Source organism: Eremothecium cymbalariae, chromosome 5 (assembly GCF_000235365.1).
Source record: "Eremothecium cymbalariae DBVPG#7215 chromosome 5, complete sequence".
NCBI classification, from domain to species: domain Eukaryota; kingdom Fungi; phylum Ascomycota; class Saccharomycetes; order Saccharomycetales; family Saccharomycetaceae; genus Eremothecium; species Eremothecium cymbalariae.
The window spans coordinates 121,273-145,624 of record NC_016453.1 but is presented as its reverse complement, the minus strand read 5'-3'; the positions used below and the strand labels follow the sequence as shown (position 1 = coordinate 145,624).

The 24,352-nt window shown below is 39.1% G+C and overlaps 9 protein-coding genes and 1 further gene across 9 annotated transcripts; 6 read left to right on the top strand and 4 right to left on the bottom strand.

Moving 5' to 3' along the window:
• Positions 1 to 88: 88 nt before the first annotated feature.
• SCD5 (Scd5p) lies at positions 89 to 2,347 on the bottom strand (the record flags this gene model as incomplete). Its single annotated transcript, XM_003646624.1, has 1 exon — positions 89 to 2,347. One exon carries the CDS (start codon positions 2,345 to 2,347, stop codon positions 89 to 91), a length of 2,259 nt encoding a protein of 752 aa, XP_003646672.1.
• Positions 2,348 to 2,523: 176 nt separating this feature from the next.
• Ecym_5064 (uncharacterized protein) lies at positions 2,524 to 3,270 on the top strand (the record flags this gene model as incomplete). Its single annotated transcript, XM_003646623.1, has 1 exon — positions 2,524 to 3,270. One exon carries the CDS (start codon positions 2,524 to 2,526, stop codon positions 3,268 to 3,270), a length of 747 nt encoding a protein of 248 aa, XP_003646671.1.
• A 288-nt stretch (positions 3,271 to 3,558) lies between these two features.
• Positions 3,559 to 7,128, bottom strand: MIP1 (DNA-directed DNA polymerase gamma MIP1; the record flags this gene model as incomplete). The annotated part of the gene is made up of 1 exon (XM_003646622.1): positions 3,559 to 7,128. The coding sequence occupies one exon, from the start codon at positions 7,126 to 7,128 to the stop codon at positions 3,559 to 3,561; it is 3,570 nt and encodes a 1,189-aa protein (XP_003646670.1).
• A 924-nt stretch (positions 7,129 to 8,052) lies between these two features.
• VMA4 (H(+)-transporting V1 sector ATPase subunit E) lies at positions 8,053 to 8,742 on the top strand (the record flags this gene model as incomplete). The annotated part of the gene is made up of 1 exon (XM_003646621.1): positions 8,053 to 8,742. One exon carries the CDS (start codon positions 8,053 to 8,055, stop codon positions 8,740 to 8,742), a length of 690 nt encoding a protein of 229 aa, XP_003646669.1.
• A 414-nt stretch (positions 8,743 to 9,156) lies between these two features.
• On the top strand, positions 9,157 to 10,443 carry MRS2 (Mrs2p; the record flags this gene model as incomplete). The annotated part of the gene is made up of 1 exon (XM_003646620.1): positions 9,157 to 10,443. One exon carries the CDS (start codon positions 9,157 to 9,159, stop codon positions 10,441 to 10,443), a length of 1,287 nt encoding a protein of 428 aa, XP_003646668.1.
• A 504-nt stretch (positions 10,444 to 10,947) lies between these two features.
• GIP4 (protein phosphatase regulator GIP4) lies at positions 10,948 to 13,314 on the top strand (the record flags this gene model as incomplete). The annotated part of the gene is made up of 1 exon (XM_003646619.1): positions 10,948 to 13,314. One exon carries the CDS (start codon positions 10,948 to 10,950, stop codon positions 13,312 to 13,314), a length of 2,367 nt encoding a protein of 788 aa, XP_003646667.1.
• A 201-nt stretch (positions 13,315 to 13,515) lies between these two features.
• On the top strand, positions 13,516 to 14,868 carry PRP45 (mRNA splicing protein PRP45; the record flags this gene model as incomplete). The annotated part of the gene is made up of 1 exon (XM_003646618.1): positions 13,516 to 14,868. The coding sequence occupies one exon, from the start codon at positions 13,516 to 13,518 to the stop codon at positions 14,866 to 14,868; it is 1,353 nt and encodes a 450-aa protein (XP_003646666.1).
• A 50-nt stretch (positions 14,869 to 14,918) lies between these two features.
• POP5 (RNA-binding protein POP5) lies at positions 14,919 to 15,413 on the bottom strand (the record flags this gene model as incomplete). The annotated part of the gene is made up of 1 exon (XM_003646617.1): positions 14,919 to 15,413. The coding sequence occupies one exon, from the start codon at positions 15,411 to 15,413 to the stop codon at positions 14,919 to 14,921; it is 495 nt and encodes a 164-aa protein (XP_003646665.1).
• Positions 15,414 to 15,665: 252 nt separating this feature from the next.
• On the bottom strand, positions 15,666 to 18,535 carry Ecym_5057 (the record flags this gene model as incomplete).
• A 284-nt stretch (positions 18,536 to 18,819) lies between these two features.
• Positions 18,820 to 22,746, top strand: KRE5 (Kre5p; the record flags this gene model as incomplete). Its single annotated transcript, XM_003646616.1, has 1 exon — positions 18,820 to 22,746. One exon carries the CDS (start codon positions 18,820 to 18,822, stop codon positions 22,744 to 22,746), a length of 3,927 nt encoding a protein of 1,308 aa, XP_003646664.1.
• Between the last annotated feature and the right edge of the window lie 1,606 nt (positions 22,747 to 24,352).

Below are 24,352 nucleotides of genomic sequence, written 5' to 3'. Positions count from 1 at the left end.
ATTTATAAAAAACACGCACTATCACGTGAAACGAGGAGAGTCGTTACATACGTTAAACAGAAATGAGATGGGGTAAGAGATGAGCAGTTTATCGCCTGTTATAGGCATTATGGATACTATCTACCTGTTGCTGCAAGGCTCTCAGGTCACCTAGAATGTCTCTAGAGGGTGGTGGGTTGGCAGGGGTAGAATTGCCAAGAGGGTGGGGCTGTAAGAGGGGGTTTGTGTGCTGCTGGCTCTGAGAATGTAACGACGGTGGTGAGAAGGTCTGCTGTGGAGTGAGATAGTGGCCCGCAGAGAAGATGCGGGAGTTATGCTGGGGAGTGGCAATGTTTGGAACAAAGCCCTGAGAATACTGGGGCTGGGGATGTGCTATGAGGTATGGATTTGCACGCGGCGGCGGACCGGCAGACTGGTAATGTACCTGGGACGTGTGTTGAGGAGTGAGGTTTGGGGAGACCGGGGATTGGAATGGTGGGTTGAAATATTTACCAGAGTTCGGATCTGGGACATTAAGCATCCCGTTGGAGTTCTGGGGGGAGATGTAACACGGCACAGGCCCGTTCATGACGTTTAGCATGTTATTGGCGTTCTGGGGGGAATGCTTGGGGGCCTGAAGTTCAGAAGGGGGGCCACCGATTGAAGAAGGAGCCGTTATATGTCCTGAATCTTGTATTTGTAGGGAAGGGGTGGTAATGACGGTTGCTGGATGTGTTGTGTTTATGGGCGGTGAGAATTGCTGTTTCATCAAGTAGTTCGCGGAGCCTGTTGCCGTTGGTTTTAACGGCACAAAATTCTGCTGGTGTTGCTGGTGGTGTTGTTGTTGTTGTTGTTGTTGTTGTTGTTGTTGTTGTTGTTGTTGTTGTTGTTGTTGTTGTTGTTGTTGCTGGTGCTGGTGCTGGTGTTGCTGACTATTGACAGAATTCAAGTGGCCTGGCATCATCATAGCTTCCATTTGAGTGCGAAATAGCCTATTAGCGGAGCCTGTTGCAGTAGGATTTAGGCGCTCCAAAACTTGCTGTCCTTCTAGCGGATCAACGTTGTTAGACATCTGAGATCGGAACAGGTAGTTTGCAGAACCTGTTGCAGTGGGTTTTAGAGGTTCTATGACTGCAGCTCCATTAAGATCGTCCAAGGATTGTGTTCCCATCGAAGACATGAATTGATTAGCAAAACCACCCAAAGTAACGTTATCGGCAGTTTGAATATGCTTAAAGTGGTTCAAAGAATCTCTCATATCCGCTAGTTCCTCCATCTCTTCAGCAGTTTCTGGCTGCGAGGGAGGCTCCGAAACCAACGCAGTATTGTTTTTCTTTCTAACTGCCATCTTCTTCAACAACTGATCCATGGGCAACGAAAAGTCCAATGGCTCATCTCCGCTTGGGCTAGCGTTTTCCCTTCTTTCATCACCGTTCTTTTCTCTAGATTTCTCATCAAAACAAGTACCCTCATCTTCTAGGTGTCTTTCTTCATGGAAGGTTACTAGATTTTCGGAGAATGTCACCTTTTTCACTTTCCCTGAACGCTTGTTAATCTTTCTTCTGATGTTTTTCCTCACAGTTTTACCTGTTAATAATAAAGAAGCAAAACTATCAAAGTCTACCTTGTTATCAATATCATACTTCGGATCTTCTTCCACTTCTTCATAAGTTTCCTGTCCAGCCTCCATTGATAAAATCGACTTTGGATTGGGTACTGGTGCTTTAACTATTATCAGTTTTCTCGTAGGCAGACTGTTGCTTTGTAGGGCATGTGATACAGTTCTTAAGATAGCAAAGAATTGGCCCATACTAACTGACATTTGGCATGTTCTAAATATGCATTTGATTCGTTCCTTGATCATATCACTAATACAAAAGTTGGCGAGGAAGGTGAAGATATCCTCTTCTAAACGAATCGACGTTGATCGTCTCTTTGAAGACAAGTAGTTATACCATCGTTTGTACGTTTTAAATTCATTTTGATCTAATTGATTAGCGGATAAAGACAATGGCACTCGTAAATCTTCTGGAGTTTCCACGTACGAAACCAATTGTGTGTCGGACATATTGCCACTTCGACTCATAGAGCCTTGTAGCGCATTACTAGAGACGTCGTCACGCACCATATTGAGAGAATTAGAACTGCCCCCTTGATTGTAGTTTTGCACCATGGGCTTTGGAGATTTATGAGTAGGAGGGTCCTGGCCATTTGTTCTGTTCTCTGCAGACTGCGCATTTCTATCTAGATTGGTGGTATCATCACCGAAGTTGAAAGAGACGGATGGAGGTGGCGGTGCAGCACCCACTGAATCTTGGTACTTATCATCAACACCCATACCGGGCACATTTAGCCAGTCAAATGACATGAGTATACTATTTTCCAGTCTTTTCTACTGTTTTGCTTTGTGTATGAAAAGGAGCCACTTTATCGAGCTGTGTTGTTCTTTGCGTGAAGTACCAAAAAGGCTTCTCGGCTTTGACACTTTACAATTAGGAGAACCCACAAAGCACCACCAGAGTGTAAACTTTGTCAGTATTAGCGATGACTAAAAGGTCTAAAGCTGCTAGATTGAATAAGGAATTTGTTTATGATAATGATAGTGATGATGATAGCGATAGTTTTCAAGGATATATGAAAAAAAGGGCTGAACTTTCTCGAAAACGATCAAGAACCGTTGCACACGAAGAATATTCTTCTTTATTAGACAACGAGGCTGAAAAGGAGTCATCTAAGGTTCCAGGTGAGTCAAAATTCATTCAAGGTTTCCTACAGTCCAAAAAACAGAGGCAGCTCGATGAATTACAGACTCAAGCTCTTAAGATCGAACTTCATAGGAAATTGGAAGCCGGTGCACAGGATGCTGCTGATAGCGAAGAGTTTATAACCGAGGGTTATAAAGAGCAGAAAGAGAAACTGAAACAAGCTAATATTCAACGTCTAGAAGAAGAGATAAAGGAACGCGAGCACAGTAGTCGCCATTTTACTGCCCAGCTCTTGGGCGTCGCAAGAGAGATAGATAAAAAGGTTGCTGATGGAATTATTAGTGACGAACAGATGAAACCTAGGGCACAAGTTATTGTCAAAAATGACGTTTATGTTTCCAATAAAAACATATGGATGAAGAAAGGCGTTTTAAATAGTACTGGTAAGGTTGTTAGTAAGCGTTCTGACGCCATGCTGAAATTAGTGGAAAATTTCCTTAAATCTTCAATGAAAGTCGAAGACATCGAGAAACTACGGATAAAGTACCAGGATCGTGTTAAAGCAAGACAGGTTAATTGTTCATAACGTACGCTGATATTTGTGGTAACTATAAATATGTATCATTCAAGTCATCATTACTATTATATATGCTAATATACTCCTCGACAATCTTTGAAGGGGTAGGATGGGTATGGCCACGAAAATAGAATGATTTTCTTTCAAAAATGTGTATCTATATTAGGCAGGCCAATGCTAGAATGGTTTTCAGAATTCTCTTACAATCTCAATGGGTTCAGATTCTTCCGCAAAAAAATTCTGTTTAACCCTGTCATAAGCAATTCCGAATAACCCTAGCGATTTCGATTTTATTATTTACAGTGGAAAAGTCTTTTTTGTTTTTTTTATACCCTCATTAACTCGGGACATAATTGATTTGAAAGCATATAATGGTTTCTTACCTCGAGGCAAACCCCTCCTCCATTTTTTTTTAACGTCTTTCCTTTCTATATTATTCTCCTGTTCTTGGAGAACTGTAGTCAATTCATTCCGAGGCATGACAGTGTTATTTTCATCATTCTGGAGGCTATCTTCCAAAAATTCCGATTTTGTATCAACTGAGGATAAGTCAACATACCTGGGCTGAGCTGCCTCGTTAACTATGTTATTAATCTTTTCTTCGCTTCCACCTTTTTTTGCACCTTTCTTTGAAGCTTTCTTTACACCTTTCTTAGTACCTTTCTTCCCATTTCCATTAAGATGATGTTTGCGGTTGGACCCCTTTGCATTTACCTTGTTTACTGTGTCTTTAAAGTCTTGTTCAAGATAAGAATCTTCTAGTTGAGAGACTCTCCAGTTGGTAGTTTGAACTTGCATCTTTAAAAAATAGCTCAAAAAATCTTCGGAATAGTTACTATTATAACGTGCAAGTACAGGAACTCTAGGTTTGAATGGATATTTGGTCAGATCAACTTCTTCAGAATCTGTTAACTTCGCATCATCTAGTTTCAAAAGTTGGGTTATGTTCAATGACTCACCATGAGGAATAGGTGTGTTATTAGATGGTGTAATACAATCCATGTCAACCTCCTTTCTTAAAACTTTGTCAATATCTACTGAGGAGAAGAAAGCACAGCCTTGCGGTAAATCTTCAATTCCCATTTGCTCGCAAAATACAGCTCTTGTCCACAAATTTGCAATTTGTAACGCCATGGCCGCCTTATATTTATGTTCATCTGCAACAAGGAATCTCAATTCGTCATGAATGGATATGCACAAGCGCGCCTTCAATTTATACTTTATAATTAAGTAATGCATAGAACAGAACAACAAATGTAAGTAGTCAACACCTGAAGATTGAATAGTCCAGTTAATTCTGGAGGTTAAATAAGTGTTCTTGAATAGGTTTTTCTTAATAAGAGAAGAGGTAATACCAGCACCCAAAACTGGGGTCAGCGGCTCATCCTGTTGGGCAATAAGTTCTAACCTATTAAAGACAAGTGATTCAGATCCACCGTACCAGAATTTTGGAAATTTTGAAGACCTCCATGCTAAACCTTTGGTACTTTCATATAATTTTTCAGCCGTTTCTTTGGCTTCTATCGCAGTCAAAGATGGATTAAACTTTTTCAACATTTGTGTCGCAAACCTAACACCCGCTCCATATATCCTCCCATAATTAAAAATCTTGGCCTCATCTCTAGAACATCCTAAAATGTTAGCAGTTTTCGTATGCATATCAGTACCTGCGCTTTTTGTACCCTCAAGGCACATCCAACCTATAGCAGTACCACCATGAATGTTGAAGACGGAGTCACCAACAAGGGAAGCAATCCATAATTCTTCACTATCAACATCTGCACCTACGAAGCTATATCCTTCAGGTGCAATGACTTTCGTTTTCAATTCAGATCCAATTCGGTTCTTCTTAGCATTGGAGGCCGTTAACCAGGTATTTTCAACTGCTCTTCTAGTCACAGTACCCATAGGAATAACTCTAGGAATAATAGCCCCAAAATCCACTGAATTAGTCGGACTACCGTCAAACATTTTAAACTGATTCGGGAATTCTGCTTTTGAAACAACATGCTGACCCATAATTCTATCTCTTGACGCCGTCCAATAGGCACCAGAAGAGTTTATTTTTAATGCTTCACGAGCCAAAGGATACTGCGATTGCAAAATACCCTTTTCCATGAAATGAAGATAGGGTTTAGACAATAGGTTTGTACAATTGAAATCTGGGCCATTAGGGTGAGGAATTCTAAGAAGAGTCCAGCCATCTCTTGACTCATACTCATTAGGGTCTGCCATCAAATAGTTTTTATCAAAGAATATCTGGGCTTGTTCATTTGGGACTTCGAAGCACCAACCAAACGGTTTTGTCCAAATAACTGGAAACCCTTCCCATGTTAATTTAAAAAATATAGGAATAAGGCGCGATCTTATTGTAATATTGGGTCTAGTTGCATCTTTATTTAGATAAAGAGATCTATACCAATTAGGATAACCTGGAAGCTTTTGATTTTTAACAGGCAAACCATTTTTAGTTAGTTTTACTGGCTCAATTTCCCAATCCAGTTGACTATACCACGGATCATCCTTCGCCTTTTCCATATCATCTTTCAACTGAACTGTAAGTTCCACAATCTCCACAATTTTATCCTCAATGGCTTTTTTAGATTGCTGGTATAAGCTCTCTGCATTGTCAATATAACCTTTCCATTTAGTAGGTTTCACAGGCAAAATACAATTGGATAAAAATCTGAGGGCTCCAAAGGAAACTGGATGTGGACATTTTTCTCGAAATTTAGGGAAAATTTTATCAAACACTTTACTCGTAGCATATACATCTGATGCACAGTAGTCAGTCACAAGCTGAAAGGAGTCTATTATTTCTTGCTTGTCCAATGAGCTAAAATGCTCCTTAACCGTTTTATCCATAGTTATCCCACAATGTAGTTTTGCAACGTCCTTTAAAGAATTCATAGTAGAATATCGAGCCCATTTGAAATCTGCATAGGGATCGAATGTGTCTTCAGTGAGAACTTCATTTTGAAAGATACTCAAGTCTACCTCTTGATCCTTTAAAATTTTCTTTAGTTCCATGAACTTAGGTTTTTGTCTAGAACACATTCCTGATGATGAAATATGTAAGGACATTGTATCCACATAGAAAGCTTTCGAAGGTTCTATATTATATTCTTCCAACACTTTCGAACGGTCGTAACCAACATTATGTCCAATTATGACTTTGGGGGTGCTTAGTGTGTTCATCGGTATTAAATGGACAGGGTCATCACTACCACATATATACGGAGAACACCAACAATACCACGCCTTTTCTGTTAACGCAATTGCTAATGTCGGATAATGAGATATATTGTACAAACACTCCACATCAAAGACAACAGTATCCTCTAATGGGTAGTCCACCTTCCTTGGCTGCTTCTCTGGCTCATAACAATACCAACCTGGTTCTCTGAGCCATTTATCGGGCCTCGGCACCACATCTCTAAACTTAGACTCACACATCGACAAATACGGAGCTGAAACAAAAGACCCCAATCTCTGGAAATGCTCATCCAAACTTGAACCTTGCAGTGCTGGCAAATCAAAACTAATCGGCTCCGTTATATTAGTCTTCGAACCCAACAACCCATGGACTTTCAAATGCTGTTTCGATAAAGCAACCAACTCATCCCTAGCGTCTTTTCTTATAGCATTTGCTTTTGTGAACTCCCTAGATCCAAACAATTGCCGATGCAGTGAACTCGACAAATACTGGATACCTACTGGATTTAGCCGCGGCTCCTCAGCCCTTGCATTTTGAAGTATCGGCCTTGCATCGTCTGAAAATCCTTCCACAGAGGTCCCTGTGCTGTAAAGCTGTGTTCCATGCTTATGCTGTCGTACCAGTCTTACCCTTGGCAGCAAATTTCTCATGCTTACTCGCCCTCAGGACCTGTATCCGCTTCTCTTTCAAATTGCTAATGCCTTCTCTAATGGCTTCTCTGGACGTATCGGTGCTCGTGAGCAACTACGATTTATTTTATCGCAGATTTTCTTATAACCGCCATCACAAGTTCACTAACTATTTCCAGGAGTACATGCAGTTTACACATTCAAACTTTACACACGTATAACGAGAAATAGATGTAATGTATATATATACGTGTTGCAAGAAACTATTCTCAACCAATCCAGATTTAACCTCAACTATGTCCGTCCGTATACTATCTCGCTTTAAGATATAAGAGGGTATTTAGTTATCGAGTGGGTTTACAGGTGTTTAATATTTCCACTGCCGTTGTTGGTGATACACACTTATTATATCCTCTCGAAAGTCAGTTAATAGCCAGATTACAGGCTGTTTGGTTGAAATGGGTGCTTCGTGGTAGTTACTCGCCACTGTCCAACGGCTCACTTGGTTATATATCATAGGGTCTGATCTTTTGTCGACTTTTCTGGCGCGTGGTCGACCAACCGTCCTCGGTAGATCTTGCGTCACACAGGAATCTCCCTCCGCTCGTAAAAAGGTCGTTGTAAAAACAGCTTATTCTCCGATATATTGATATTTATGAATATATCGAGAGCTGTATGTCTAGTTGATTAGCTTGCTTCTGTGAGGTTAGCGCAGAAGAAGTGATCACGTGACTTGAATTGGCACCTCGCAGATCCGGGTAAGGTTACGTATGTGATGACGGTCAGTTCACCAAATTTGATAACCTTCTATAATGGTGACGACTAATGGGCCCCTTACTTAGAAGTGAGAAGCCTTAAACTAAGAGGCATACAAAGAATTAGAACTCCAAGGCGTCTAGCAAGCTGTCATAGGATCTTTTATAGTATATTGTGTTCCAATAAAAGATGTCTGCAATCACTGCATTGACCCCTAATCAGGTGAGCGATGAATTGAACAAAATGCAGGCCTTCATAAGAAAGGAGGCTGAAGAGAAGGCTAAAGAGATACAGTTGAAAGCTGATCAGGAGTATGAAATTGAGAAGTCCAGTTTAGTGCGTAACGAAATCACTAACATTGATGTTATTACGGCGGAAAAACGCAAGAAGGCGTCATTGCAGCAGCAGATTATGAAGTCTACGGTTGCCAATAAGATGAGATTGAAAGCTCTGTTGGCTATGGAGGAGGGGTTGGAGGATATATTTGAAGCTGCTAGGGACAGTCTGGCGAGTATTTCGCAGGATGAAGAGCGATACAAGCCTGTGTTGGTTGACTTAATTGTGGAAGGAATGTTAAAGTTGTTAGAACCACACGTTATAATCCAGGCACGGGAGTCAGACATTCCTTTAATTGAATCTCTAATCGATGTCATACAATTGAAGTATAAAGAGGCGACATCTAAGGAAGTGAATATCACTTTGTCTCAGGAATACTTGAATAAGGATGTCGCTGGCGGTGTCAAGATCACGGATGCTTCGGGCAGGATTAAAATTGATAACACATTAGAGGAGAGATTGAAATTGCTCAGGGATAGCTCTTTGCCCGGCATTAGATCTACCTTATTTGGTGTTTCGAAGACTAGAAAGTTTACTGACTGATTAAGACTGGCGGTGCGTCAGCTATTTCTGCTGATTTAAGGTACAAAAGTTTACTGTGCGCACTGCGCAACTGCGCAACTTCTTTCATTATATATGTATATAATAACTACATATATACATCATTATAAAAAGAATTGTGAATTGTATAGAAGTCAAGCAAAATACCATACTGTTATTTCCCAAATATATAGCTACGAACTCTTCCAGATACTGTGAAGTAGCTGTATTTCTGCAGTTGTTTTTGTTCGTAGATGTCATCAACATCTCATCTGTATAAAGAAAAAGTGTTTTAAATAGTTAGGCATCTACAATATACACATCAAAAGTCGAATAAAAAAAAAGCATCGTGTTTTTCAGCCTCAGAATACTATCAAGAAGTATATGACTCTTTTGGAAAATCTAGTTTGATTATAAATGTGGGTACGGTCAATTCAGAGATCGTCTAACTACGTTTTTATACGAAGATTTGCTACTAAAAGGTTACTACTACCTACGCTGGAGAACCAAGTGCCGTCGTTGAAACCAATAACTCCAAATGATGCCTACGTATCGTGCACAATATTTAACAATAAAGGAGATATTACAGCAGTCTCTCGAAAGTTTCCAAAGTTGCCGTTTTTGAGGGATCACGGATTGTTCCCTCGAGACCTGCGTAAGCTGGATTCTTCGACAGTTGATATGATCCCTTCTATTGTGATTAAGCCTACATGTCTTTTGGTTAATCTGCTTCATGTGAAGGCTATAATTGAGAAGGACAACGTGTATGTCTTTGACACATCAAACAAGGATTCAGCGATGAAATTGGGCATATTAATGTATGATTTGGAATCCAAGCTGTCGCGGAATATTCCCACACAACATATGTCCTCACAGTACTATGAACACCGGGCCCTGGAATCCATCCTTATTAACGTTATGACATGCTTGGAGACTGAATTCAAGCATCATTTAGGCGTTTGTGGCATGATTTTAAATGAACTTGAGGATGAAATTGATAGAGATAAACTGCGTGATTTGTTGATCAAGTCGAAAGAGTTGACCTCTTTCTACCAGAAGTCACTATTGATCAGAGATACTTTGGATGAGCTTTTAGAAAGTGCTGAGGATTTAGCTGCAATGTATCTCTCTGAGACTAGATCTACGCAAAATAATAACTTCTCAGATGTTGAAATGCTTTTGGAAACCTATTACAAACAGTGCGATGAGTATGTCCAGCAGTCCGGATCCCTCATGCAGGATATAAAATCTACAGAAGATGTGGTCAACATTATCTTGGATGCAAACAGAAATTCCCTGATGTTATTCGAACTTAAAGTAACAATATACACCCTGGGCTTTACTGTGGCAACTGTTATCCCTGCCTTTTACGGTATGAATCTAAAGAATTTTATCGAAGAAAGTACGTTTGGGTTTGGTTCAGTATTTGTTTTCTCCATCGCATCAGCTCTAGCTGTCACTGCAGCTAACTTCAAAGCTTTACGAAGAGTTACAAGACTGACAATGATGAACAACCACGCAGGCACCTCCACCGCAAACCACATTGCTAACGCTCGTTTACAAGTCGACGGAGAATTGCCCAATATATGGTCCCGTTGGAAGCATGCTTCCTACAACCTTTGGTATGGCAAGACTAGAACTCCTACTGACGGCAAACAAAGAGACATGGTTTGGAGATGGCTGATCAACGATAACAAAAAATAACGTTGATTCCTTTACTGCATTACACACCTTGTCCTCATCACTCACACCACACGCCAACTCAAACACAAATATAATAACTAACTAAAACTACCATCTGCTTTACGCACCCTGTTCTGTAAATATCACGTGAAATAGAACTATCTATTTACTTAATTTGAGCTTTTGAATATTTTTATGTCACTGACACGTCTGGGATTTTCCTTGGCTTAGAACCAGTAACAACCAAAAGTGGAAGTCTCAGTTTTAGCTCTCCAAGCTCCGTGACGCCCCCGTTTCCTGTTACAAAGGAGATGCATCCGCTTAGAGATTAATAAACGTCACTTTTATAATAAGGTGAGTTGATATTTTGCCAATTTTTTCCAGAAGGCTGCTAAATTTCAGATTTATACCGTTTCTTTGTTCTTAAAAGTATATTTCTCAGGCGGAGATTTGTTTAAATATAATAAATCAAGAGGAGAGAGAGGTCGCTGAATCTGACGTTACTTACTAGCTGAATAGCACTTGATGTTTGCCAAGGCAGCTGCATCGGCAACAGGTCCTTACCTTAAGGGAATGTTAGCGTTGGATTCTTTTGATACGAGGTTTATTCTGTATGAAAATGCATTAATAAGATTGAGAGATTTAATACGTGTTTTGAAACAGTTAGAAATTTCTGCAGCAAAGTCTACACCAAACAGGACGGTTACTCCCATGATGAACTATGTACTAGCGTTATGCCGTGGCCCTTTGTTTAACGTGTCACCAGTTTTAAAGAGACGGTTGGAATTGCTATTGGAGTTCAAGTTGGTTCGTCTATCTGAGGTAAACCCTGTACCTAACACGGTTCCTGTTGATTTAGAGCTGACATGGCCGGAGATTGATACTGATTTGAAAGATTTTAAGAATAAGGTTTACGACTGTCATTTACAGTCAAAAATTTTGAACTGTTTATTGAAGGTTACACAGAACAGCATCAATATTTATAGTAAGAAATACAAACATATATTAATGGAACGTAATGCAACCAAACCTCCCGAGCCCAATGAAAACCTAATCGAACTAAACATGGAATCAATTAAGGAGTTCATGTATCCGGTTGAAACTACCTTAGGATTGGAATTTGCTATTTTAATGACCAATCCAGAGGTAGACACTAGTGATCGGTCATTTCAGAAGTTAACAATCCAGGTATTAGAAAAGTTTAAGGACTTTGTTGATAGCAAAATGTTTCCTGCGATTAGAAATTATGCTCAAGAATTGCAGCGTTTTACCAAAATAAGAGTTGGCAAGTGTTCACAGACTTTATCGAGCCTCACTTATCCTGAGTTTACATTACACCGGATATTCGCAATGCTTTTAAGAATCAAGTATTTGTTGGACATATGCCAAGAATTCATAAGGCAGGCATATATTCCATTGAGAAGCTATTTCTTTGAACCAAAATCACAATTGTTGACTAACAATTTATACGTCTTCCAGAAGTTATTAAAGAAACTAGATGGGCTGTCGTCTTCCAAAATGGTATTTTCGGCTGGTGTTAACGAGAGGCTCAGTGCTTATTTTAGGCTAGGATCTGTCTACCGGCCACAGGCTAGTCAGATTGTAGATTTATATAAGGAAGATGTTCAAAACGCCATGAGTAATTTAACAGAGGCCTTTAGCATATTAGATGGATTTTGCAAATCTTGGAAATTTATATTTCTTAACAATCAACATAAAATTATAGATGGGATAGATGACGAAAACGAATTATCAAAGATGTTAGAGGAAAAGTTAACTGTTGATAGATTAGACTACCTTGAGCACGAAAAGAAAAAGGAGAAAACTCAAAGAGAGCAGAAGTCCGGTACTTCTAATACACAGCAGGGCTTAATAACGCGAAAGACGCCCCTAAAACTTTCTCGCAGTGGCTCTAACCATATACTGTTATCGAACCAATCTCCAAATATTATGAACAGGGATGCATCTCAAAAGGCTGCAAATTTATTAGACCCTGATTCTCTTTCAGCATCGAGGACGGTCTCAAGTCGCAAACCTCCTAGTCCGACAAACGTCAAGTCAACGGTTTCGTCTCTGCCAGATAAAAAGGTAGCTGCATCTGAGAGCTTGAGGAAGAGGTCTCTATCCTTACAGTTAGTTCCTACTCCTCCTGTCAACAGTCAAACAGACCAAAGGTCCAATTCATTACAATCAGATTCCATATTAAATCAAAAAATGTTGCAGAACTCGATTAAGACTGCCATGTCGAGGTACAAACAAAAGCCGCACTTGGCACAAAATCCTTCCATTAAGACCAATAAAATCGGTTTTTTGAGAAGATCAATGTCTCAATCTCCCATTCGGTCGCCTGTACATTCTTTAAAACGCAATGACTCAGAGAACGAATCGCTCAGTATTGCTGCATTATCATTGGATGAGGTATCTAGAACTAAATCACCAAATGGCACCTCAAATAGGACCCCTAGTCATCTGAACCTTGATAGATTTTCACGTGAGGATCGCTGCACCAAAAAAGATAAAAACAATTTTGCATCAGAAGAAGCGGTTTATTATCCACTCCCACCAGTAAGCGACAGAACAAGAGAAGGGGAACCGTTTAAAAAGGTTAGATTCACAGGAGTTCCCCCTCCAAATCCTGCAGAAGATCCTAAGCCAAAAAGGAGGGGGTGGTATAAAAAGCCTGCTGTTTTACACTATCCAACACCACCTACTCATTCAATGCAGAAAAATAAATTCAAACAGGAAGGCTTCGTATTTCGTACCAGTCTTAGAGAACAAGAGCATGAACAAACTGGTAGACGTCTTTCTTCATTTATGGATCATGCCAAGGAGCCTAACACATCTAATGGTCTTAAATTTGCATCGAAGATAAGAGATAAATTAATCAGGTAATGAAATCTTCGTTCTATTTGATGATCATCGCGGCGTCCAAAAATTCTGCTCCGCATCAAGAATCACCTCATGAAGTTTTTAAGTAATTCTAGTTTAAAAGTATACAAGCTAGTCGAACTATCATATATACTTTCATCCAAACGCTAGCTGTACTATTTTTAATATCTGTAATAATAATCGATCTTCTACCAGGTTATAATAATGGTTCCGCCTTCTTCCTTGAGTTCATTATTACCGGAGCCAAAACAAAAAACCAAATCCGATGCTAGCTTAGATGGTTATCCTGTTAATGCGGAAGGGCAGGACAATCTACCCGTTGTTGGACTTATTTTTGATTCCCTTCAACCTGAGCTATCCCCGGTTGTATCATTTAGTGATTTTGTACCGCTAAGACAGCGCAACTTCAATATGGAGATCCCTCTCCCGACGCAACAACAAATTGATGACACTAATAAAAGAACAAAGGCCTTCTTCCAAGCTCTACTTCTTAAGAAGTCCAATCCAGCGGGATCTAAAATAAAAAGAAATGAATCCAGTGGGAATTCAGGATATATTGAATACAGGTCGAAGAATCTTTTAAGTGCGAATTCGGAATCCACTCCTCATCTCATAAAAGTTGTGGACCATGCTGCAGACCCTCTACATCTGTCCAACTTCAAGATACGTAGTGTTTATGCGCCACCTATTGATGAGCCGCCTGCTCCAATATTGCATAAGACAGATGCTAATTTATCTAAAGAGGAAAGGCAGAAGTGGGAAATCCCAGCTGCAGTCTCCAGTTGGAAGAATCCAAACGGCTATACAATTGGACTAGATAAGAGGGTTGCACTTGATGCACGATATAGCGACAGTAGGATGGGTGCTCATGATATTAATGAAGGGTTTGTTAGACTATCAGAAGCTTTAGGTGAAGCAGATCGCAAGGCTAGACAGGAACTTAAGCTAAAGGCGGAAGCCAGGAAACAATTGGCTGAACAAGAAAGCAAGATGAAAGAAGAGCAACTTCGCATGTTAGCCCAAAGGGCTAAAGAAGAACGAGAAAAGAAGAGAGCTGAGCGATTCAGTGGTAATATCATCCATGATGAGGCTGCTCGAGAACGGGCGATTAAGAGAGATGAAAGGCGGAAGGAAGCTGAGAAGGATTTGAACTTGTCCAAGTTAAGCGTGGTAGATAAATTAAAAGCACTTGCTCATACTCAAGGCAGAGACATATCTGAAAAGATAATATTAGGTGCTGCAAAAGCCACTGAGGTTTCTGAATTGCAATATGATTCCCAACTACTATCAAGAGGGGCTAATGCCGCTGTAAAGAGATCTGAGGACCAACTTTATGATAGTCCTTTATTTATACAGGAAGCCATTAGCAGCATATACAGACCCGCGAAATTTGGTGAAGCAGATAACAGCTCCCAACAGATCATTGAAAGTATTAATGGAGAAGCAAGGTTTGAGGAATTAAATTCTAAGCGAGCCAGAATTGAATCATCTCAACAAAATCGAGAAACTCCACATAATGCTGACTCAGAACTTGGAAAGAAAAAACAGCGCCATTAGTTGTTTTTTATTGTTAATTATTATACGTCATATATAAGTATCATCAACAATTATTCGTTTGCATCATCTTCACTTACATTCTCAAAATCATTCAAACTAATTGTCCGATTAAACTTGAACGCAAGCTGCTTGTTTCTTCTAATGGCAAACTGCTCGATTTTTTTGATAGTACCACTGATTTTAACTGGATTAACTATAATATTTTCAACATTACCAAGCTTTGTCATGAACGTTAGAGCGATAATGACGAGCTCGTAATCTTCCCTACTACATCGTAAAATACCTGTTGAAGTTTTATTAGAAAAATATTTCACCTGAAGAATATTAGTTGCTCTTGCAACACCATAGCCACCGAAATTAACCTGTAAAACCCTTCGCAATTCTTGTGAGATACTTTTGTATGTTATTGTAGGTGATGACATTTGATGATAGTGTAACAATACGTCATCTACGGAAGTAAACCCCAGGTTCTCATATTTATTATTTGAATGGATAGGTGGGTATAGGATTTCAAAAAGAATGTATCTGCTCTTAAGGCGAACCATTGATATTAACTGCTAATCTACTTTGTGATGAGGTCGTTTGTAGCTTTAGAGGGAACGAACTACGCAAGATTCTCTTTTTTTTGCGAGAGCGATGGGCATGGGATCTAGGCGGAACCTAAGTTGGTTCGAGCGACGATAATAACTTGACAAATCTTAAACTTACAAATAGAAATAAATAGTAGCTCACCAGATAGAGCTGCAACTAGGTTGAATTATAATACTTCTATGAATACATTTATTAAGTATCTAATTTTAAATTGTCAACTTTTCCTTCAAAGAAGCCTCAACTTCAGAAATTGCTTCTTCTATACATTGTGGTTTGTCGCCCATACCTTGGAAGACATTGGCTTTACCGCCAGCTTTACCACCCACCTTAGAAGAAACGGTACTCGCCAAGGCGGAGCCATTAACACCTTTAGAGATTGCATGGTCAGAGATGAAACAACCATGGGCAACTTTACCATCAGGCTCGTTACCTGTAAACAAGTAGATGGACTTGTCCCTAGCGGAGTTCTTCAAATATTGAACAGCTTCAGTGACAGCCTTCGCATTTGCTGGGATATCAATGAACTTGACAAAAAAAGAAGCGGATTCGTTTTCTGCGAAATAGTTCTTGACAGTTTCAAGCGTTTGCTTTATTTCCTTTTTTGCTCTAGCCTTGACCTCATCTTTAACCGCTTTTTCTATCTTGGTAAACTTGTCTTTCAAATCGTTTTTAGTAATGACAGAAATATCCAACTGACCAAGTTTGACGCCTAGCTCTTTAACCTTTTTCTCTTTTAGTTGAGAAAATGGTAGCTTTTCGACGGCTGATAACTCAGAATCAAACTCTGCAGCTACCCTTTGAACTTCAAATGCTTCTGTGTTGGACACAGCAACAATTCTTCTAATACCTTTAGCGATTCCACTCTCTTCCGTAATTATAAATTTCTTGATGTCTCCAGTTTTGGAAACATGGGTACCACCACAGAATTCGATAGAATATTTGTTCCACTCAGTACTAGTTGGGTTTTGTAGCATATCTTCAACAGGAATACCAACAGAAACTACACGAACAGGATCTGGATACGTTTCGCCAAAAACAGCACGAACGGAGTATATGCTTTTTGCGGCTTCTAATGGAACATCTTTGTAGTAAACCAAGAGATTTTCATTAATTTTTTGTTGCAAATATCTTCAACTTGGGCCAACTCCTCAAAAGACAAAGCCTTCTTGTGAGAGAAATCGAATCTTAACTTCTCTGGAGCAACCAAAGAACCTCTTTGATCGATATCTGCACCCAAAACTTCCCTCAATGCAAAATTTAGAATATGGGTACCAGTATGGTTGTTTCTAATTGGATACCGGCGTAATTCGTCATAAGAAGCAATTATTTTATTCCCGACTGAAAGCTTACCATCAGTTAAGACACCAGTATGGAACACGTAACCATTGTATGATTGAACATTTTCAACATTGAATTCAGCATCATCATCGATTACGATCTTTCCAGTATCATATTCTTGACCACCTTGCTCTCCATAGAAACAAGTCTTATCTAAAATGATACCATATTGCTTACCGATCTCCGACATGCTATCAACGAAGTTTTCGCCATCGTGTATGGATAGAATTTTAGCTTCCACATCCGCAGTTCCGTACTTTGCAGAATCATCAGTTTTAGGTACCCTGTCTTCATTCAACCTAGATATGTCGTGAACATTCAATTTAATCAACTGATCGTCACCTTTTTTGCCACCTTTTTTGGACGCCTCGTAAGATTCTTGTTTCGCTTTTTCGAATCCTGGCCCATCAATTTTTAATCCTTTCTCCTCAGCCATCAATTCAGTCAAGTCCACAGGGAACCCATAGGTGTCATACAATCTCCATACTTGCTTACCATCTAGAGTCTTCGAATCGGCTTTCTCAGCAGTTTCGGCGTATTTTTCAAACAACTTTTCACCACGATCCAAGGTCTTGGCAAAAGATGCCTCCTCTTCATCTAGTATGTCATACAAGTATGAAGTGTTTTTAGTTAGTTCTGGATAAACATGCTTAACTTGCTCTATTAAAGTGGGTGCTAATTGGGAAAAGAAATTGCCAATTGGATAATTCATATACTTTCTAGCATAACGAGCACCCCGCCTCAAAATACGTCGCAATACGTAGCCCCTACCCTCATTGTCTGGAACACCGCCATCAGCCAACGCAAAGGTCAACGTTCTAACGTGGTCGGCCAAAACTCTATAAGCGGTATCGATACCGTCACAGTCTTCCGAACCAAACTTGCCTTCATAAGGTCTCACTCCTGTGATTTCCTGAATCCTTTTGAATAACGGGGCAAATACATCAGTATCATAGTTTGATTTTACATCATGGAGAACCGAAACCAATCTCTCAAAACCCATACCTGTATCAATATGTTTGGCTGGTAAAGGCTTTAAAGTTGCATCTAATTCTCTGTTGTACTGAATAAACACAATATTCCAAATCTCTAGAACGTTTGGGTCATCTTGGTTAACTAACGAAGCAGCATTTCTACCACCAATCCTATCGTAATGAACCTCAGAACAGGGACCACAAGGACCCTGCTCACCCATTTCCCAGAAATTATCCTCCACATTACCAGGTACAATATGATCTTCTGGAACACCAACCGCCAACCACAAGTCACGGGCCTCTAAATCTGGTTCCAATCCCTGAGCCTCATTACCTTCAAAATAAGTAACATACAACCGGTCAGCAGGAAGTCCATATACCTTCGTAAGCAACTCCCACGAATATTCAATCGCCTCTTTCTTGAAGTAATCCCCAAAAGACCAGTTACCCAACATTTCAAAAAATGTATGGTGGTACGAATCTCTACCCACATCATCTAAGTCATTGTGCTTGCCACCAGCTCTAATACACTTTTGAGAATTCACTGACCTCTTTAAATTATAAAAATCTGACCCAGGATCTACAGTCCCAAGAAAAATAGGTTTATATTGGTTCATACCAGCATTTGCAAAGAGTAAAGTGGGATCATCATATGGGATAACTGGAGATGAAGGCACAAACTTATGCTGCTTAGCTTTGAAGAATTCAAAAAATGTATTCCGCACATTAATGGCGGTCCACTTCTGTTTGTCACCAATAGTCATCTTCGTAGCAGTAGATATTAACCGAATAGAACGATACAGCTTGAAATTGTCTAGATATATATTCTTCCCAATCAGGCTATTGGCTTAATAACTAGGAATGCTGATGATTATTATTAACTAAATTTAAAGATCTTTGAAAACTTGTCGAAAAAGTCGTTTTGGAAAAAAAAGAAATTACATGAATATACTACTTTACGGAAAGGTTCCGAGTACTGAATATTTAAGAAAACATATTATACTATTTAGACTGCAATTGGAAGGCAAATCAATCTCTACTGAGCGTTATGTTACTTCTAGGGTGGTTATTGCCGGTGGCTGTTGTTGCAACCTCTGTGCAACGATTTGAGGTAGGTAGACTTTGGCAAAGTGTTGTACGTGTTGGAATTGAGGAACGATCTCTCTGGTACGGGGCAATTACAGGGGCAGAAGATGATTTTACAGTGGATGAATTATGGGATATGCTTGACCCAGATGAGTCGACGTTGCTAAATTTGGTTTATGATATGCACTCAGGGTGGAATTTTCCTGTTGAGGAGGGTGGAAAGCTGAATTGGTTTGAGTTGAATAACAAGAGATACTGGAAAACGGACGATTCATACTACCTTAAGTCTGGTGAGTTAGAAAGCCAACGTAAAATTCCAGATTTAGATGTGCTCTTTGAGGAGGAAGGTGTAATTGGTGTTAATTCGGAAGCGCCATTGATAGTCTTCTATGGGGATCCAGCCACAGAAGAATTTGAAGCATTTAACCGGAATCTATACCACGAGGCGATGGATGGTAAGCTTAGACTTGTTTGGAGGCCCACTGGTCTCAGGTCTAAAACTCCAGAGAACAAATATTCAAAATATTATCCGTATGACTATACCTTGAAAGCAGAAGCTTGGAATCAAGAAGTCATTGCCGAAGTGGAAATTCCTAGGGAATTCTCTTCGACGACATACAGACTGGGTAATGTATCTCAGGAAGAATTAGAGACCTTGGATTTAAAAGCTACTACTCTGATTTTGAAGCGGTTTAAAGATACTAAAAATTTGAATGATACAATACAATATGCAAGGCAGATAATTGACAATTTCCCCCTTATAGCTTCACAACTGGCGAATATTGAGGTAGATGTGGAGAGTGCAGCTGAAGTTTTGGATGCGTGTATTGAAAATGGTATCTCCTATGATTCAATTGGTGTTTATGTTAATGGCCAGCAATGGAAATTGACTGCTCTCAACCCATGGTCTTTTATCATGGCTATTATTTCAGAGAGGAAGAAAATCAAAGGGGTTTTGAGCACTCTACAGTCTCAAAATAGTGACATAAGACTACATGATGCAAAGAATTTTCTGACTAAATACTCACAAATTGGTGTTTTAAACTTGCAAGATCTTCAGCCAGTTCGCTACGATTTTCACCGAATCCCTGGATTTAGTGAGAGTGTCATTTACTTTAATAATCTGGAGGAAGATCCTCAATATAAAAATCTGTCATCTGACATAAGTGTCTTTTACGAGAAGTCTGAGTTTGGAGAAATACCAGCATATAAAGAAAACTGGAACGAAATTGTCTTTGTTATTGACTTTGATAATCTTCGTGATCAAAACTTCAAAGATATCCTGGCAGGATTACATCGTTCATTGAATGTGGTAGAATCGGGGTATCCACAGAGAATTGGTTTGCTACCTTTATATCGCGGGAAAGAGAATGAATACGTTAGAAATATCTACAAATTAAAGGATCAAGATTTATCTGATTTAAAAAGTTATTTGAAAAGCTTTAATGCTAACGATTTCAATATTACAAGTGATGCATCAGTTCCTTCAGTGAAAGAAATCCTACAAAAGTTCCGTATTACTGATAACTCTATTATAATTAATGGCCAAATACATCCGTTTAAAAAAAATTCCTGGAACTATTTTGTTGCTTCTACTATAAAGCATGATGTCACGTATTTGAAAAGAGCTTTAAAAAAGTCTAAATCAGAAAACGTACGTGATGTGCTACATGCACGGTCTTTTACTCATAGGGACCAAAGATTAATCCCTGATTTTTTTGAAGATGCTATATATACAACTACAAACAATAGTATTTTTGGAACCTTAAAGGATCGTGTTGTAACGTATAACAGCGATAAAACCTATAATATTTTGCACACGATTACTTTGGTAGATGATTTTAACACGAAACAAGCCATTGAAAGGCTTATAAATTTGATCAACATTGAATTGAAAGGTTTGAGGATTAGATTAATCCATAAGGGTGAGTTAAGTGCTAAATGGAAGGAACTTTGTGGTAAGATTGCCTCAAATGACAATATTCTATATGAATACTTAACAAAAATTTCGAAAAGGGCTAGTTCCAAGGCTAAATCTGATCCCTCAGTGAAAAATGCTTTACGTGAATGGCTTTTAGATTTACCACTTGATTTGATTTCCCAAGATTCATTTTGTTTAATTAATGGAAGATATTTTCACTTTAATTCTTCCGACGTTCTAACCAACACTCAATGGCATGCTATTCTTCAACGTGAGTCTAGGCGTACTATTGATGTAATGAATATCCTTAATGGAGTCATACCAACAATGGTTAATGAAAAAGTTGATCCGGACTTCATCGAACAACTGTCCTCATATGCAACTTATCTCTTCTATGTTGGTGCAAATATTTTCAACAATGGTGTAGATTTTACTTCAGAAGCCACTTTACCTCGTATGAATGTTTTGGACTTCTTTGATCAAAAAATGCTACCTTCCGTAATTTATAATGGAAATGTAAATGCGGAGGTTAACATTACCGTTATAATGGACCCATTAGAAGAAAGATCCCAAAAGTTTTTACATCTGGTTGATATTGTTCAGTCGTTGAGTTTTGTAAACTTGAATATAGTGCTTTTGCCTACCAAGTCATTAGCTGTTATGCCTATACATCGAATTTATTCCACTGATGACTTATTTGAAGATGCAGATGACTTATTTTTTGTAAGCAGGGACATACCATCCACTATTTCTGCTGAAAATTCTTCTATCATTGTTCAGGCGCATGTATTCCAAGATGAACTAATCTCTAAAGCAACTGTTGAAGGTGTCGGTGGTGTGTGTTTAGAAATTGTGAACCCATATGGTATACCTCTTTCCCGGGCTATCTCAATGACTACTTTTGGTTATGCTCAATTCTCATTACCTGCTTTCGAACGGAATCTGACGATTCGTAGTTGTGATGAAAGTTTTACAGTTTCATCATTTTCTAACAACGCTAAACCAGATTTTGTTCCAGTAAAAAGCTTTGATGTAGTGGACTTGAAGCCGCACCGGGTTGTCGTGAAGATAGAGTCTAAAATTAAGAATCATAAGGGGCAAAAATTGTTTGAATATGATAACGAAATTAACGTTCATGTCACCATACATGATTTGCGCGATGAGTATTTGTTCAAACAAAAGCTTTTAACAATACTTTCAAATCTCGACTCAAATGGGCGTGTCCATTTTTGGTTGTCCCATGTTTCTGAATTAAGCATAGAATTGAAACGAATTCTAACATTTGTGGAACTGAATACTGATCAACGAGTCCTCTTTTCCAGAATCACTTACGCATGGCCCGTATGGCTCCGACCCCAACGCTTTTCTGAGAGAAGGCAGGATGTTTCACGTATTATGTTTTTGGACGTGATGTTCCCTTATAATCACATTAACAAGTTGATAATTTTGTCTTTAAAAGAAACTGATACCCCTGATTTAGCAGCGCTGAAAAACTTGAAAACTAGGGCTTACTTCACAATGAAGCAGCATCGTGGCAATGGCTATTGGGAAGAGGGTTATTGGAAGAAATTCTTAGGGGAAAATAACCTAAAGTTTTATGACTTTAGTTCCACCTTCGTCGTAGATATGGCCCGTTATCGTGACACACAAGCAGGCCATTATTTGAGAATCCATTATCAAAGACTATCATCTGACATAAATTCCTTGTTAAACATTGACGGAGATTTAGCCAATAGTTTGCAGCTCATTCTTCCTATCAGAACTTTGAGGGTTAATAAAGACCTCAACATTCCTCATCCTGAAAAGGAGTTTATTTCAAAATTTGATGCGGATGTCGAGGCTTTCTTTGCCTCACTTGATCAAGATAACGATTTGTCAACCGACGCTGACACTGGTACTGACTCCGACTATAATACTGGACAAGACTCTGATTTATACGATCCAGAATTCGAACATGATGAATTATAAACCTTTTAAACTTCCCTAAACTGCAGAATATATATACAGGTTATATAGATCCCTTTGGAGAAGATATTTCAATTAAATAAAGTACTTTTAACTGTTAGAACTCTCATGTTGAACCATTAAAACGGTTTATATCTTTTACTACGAGATTGCTCTGTAGATTCGACGATTCAACCGTTAGATCAGAGAAATGACGATCCCCATGTGAACGCCAATCGATATTGATGATAGAATCATACAATATAGGTAGCATAATCCATAATTTAATTGATTTAATGTTAATTTTAAGGACTCGAAATGAGGCAAGCCTCTGGATATTTCCGTGTATGAATATCTATTTGTTTGTTAGATTGAGCTGATATGAGTGAACCAGACTATAATTCAATGGGAAGAAACTCTTCAAACATAGTATGCATCGCTGACATATTTGGGAATCAATTATCAATTCATCAGGTTTTTTTAATTCTGAAATAACATCAAAAAGTGCATTAAAACAGAATTTTGATGGCAAGTTGATGGGAGAGACTGAAAGAATCGACCAGAAGGAATCTACTATAACGAACAGTAAAAAGCGTCTGCATGTAAGAACCAGTCGAAGACGCAAGAAATGTAATTTAAGTTATCCATGTTCTATTACGACTCGAATGCAATATGAATGATGAGGAGCTGAAGGGAGACAGTACTGAATTAGTTATGCTAGGGATCTGGAAAGCCATGCGGCTTATTTAGAGGATAAAGTAAAGGAATTGCCGAACCTGGATAAGCAATAGAGAGAAGAGGTCCCAGTCAAGAAGCTTTATTAATACCTAATGGGCTGGCATATGTTGCAAGGGGTTATGCTTCATATATGAGTAGTTCTGAGGCTGACTTGAAATGTGCATCTGCCCCATACCAGCGATAATACTTCAGCAGTAACTAATATTAAATGAGGTGTTCGGTGCAATATGGCCAAATTTAAATTAGCCATTTGGATGGAGAACGATGCTATTCAGGTTGCCCAACCTCCTAGACACCATGTTGCTGCTCCTGACAGCACGAATGCTCGGGTTTCAGTTAAGGACTTGAATATGGATCCTCGGATGATGTTAAGCAACAATGATTCAAAAGCAACAACAAATGGTTCTGAACGCTCTCAATATTACGTGTCTCTTTGCAATATTTTGTTCTTCAGTTGAATTCTTTGAAGTTTAAGGGGAAATAAGCTTGCTAAGGGAAGCATCTATCCCCAAGGTCCTGCAGGTTACCAACCCGTGAAAGCGAATATTATCTAGAAAGTCAATACAAAGAGGATCAGTGTTTGAATATCACTATCTCACTTCGGATAAAAGGTGTTTAGATTGGTTCTAATTAACTGCAGATCTCGTTATCTTATGAAGACTCCAAATACTGTTCCGAGGAGCCTATTTATGCAATGGCTGTCATTGGCTCCCTTTGAGTCCTGATTTGCAAACAAAAGTGACGGTTACTACTAACTGGCCAAGGATAAACTGCTAAAGCTGGTACTCGACGAACAATGCAGTGCCAAAATTACAACCGTTCAGCATTATTACTTAGCTTTCTATAAAATAGGAAATTGGAATAACCAACTTTCATGGTACTTCAGTGATAG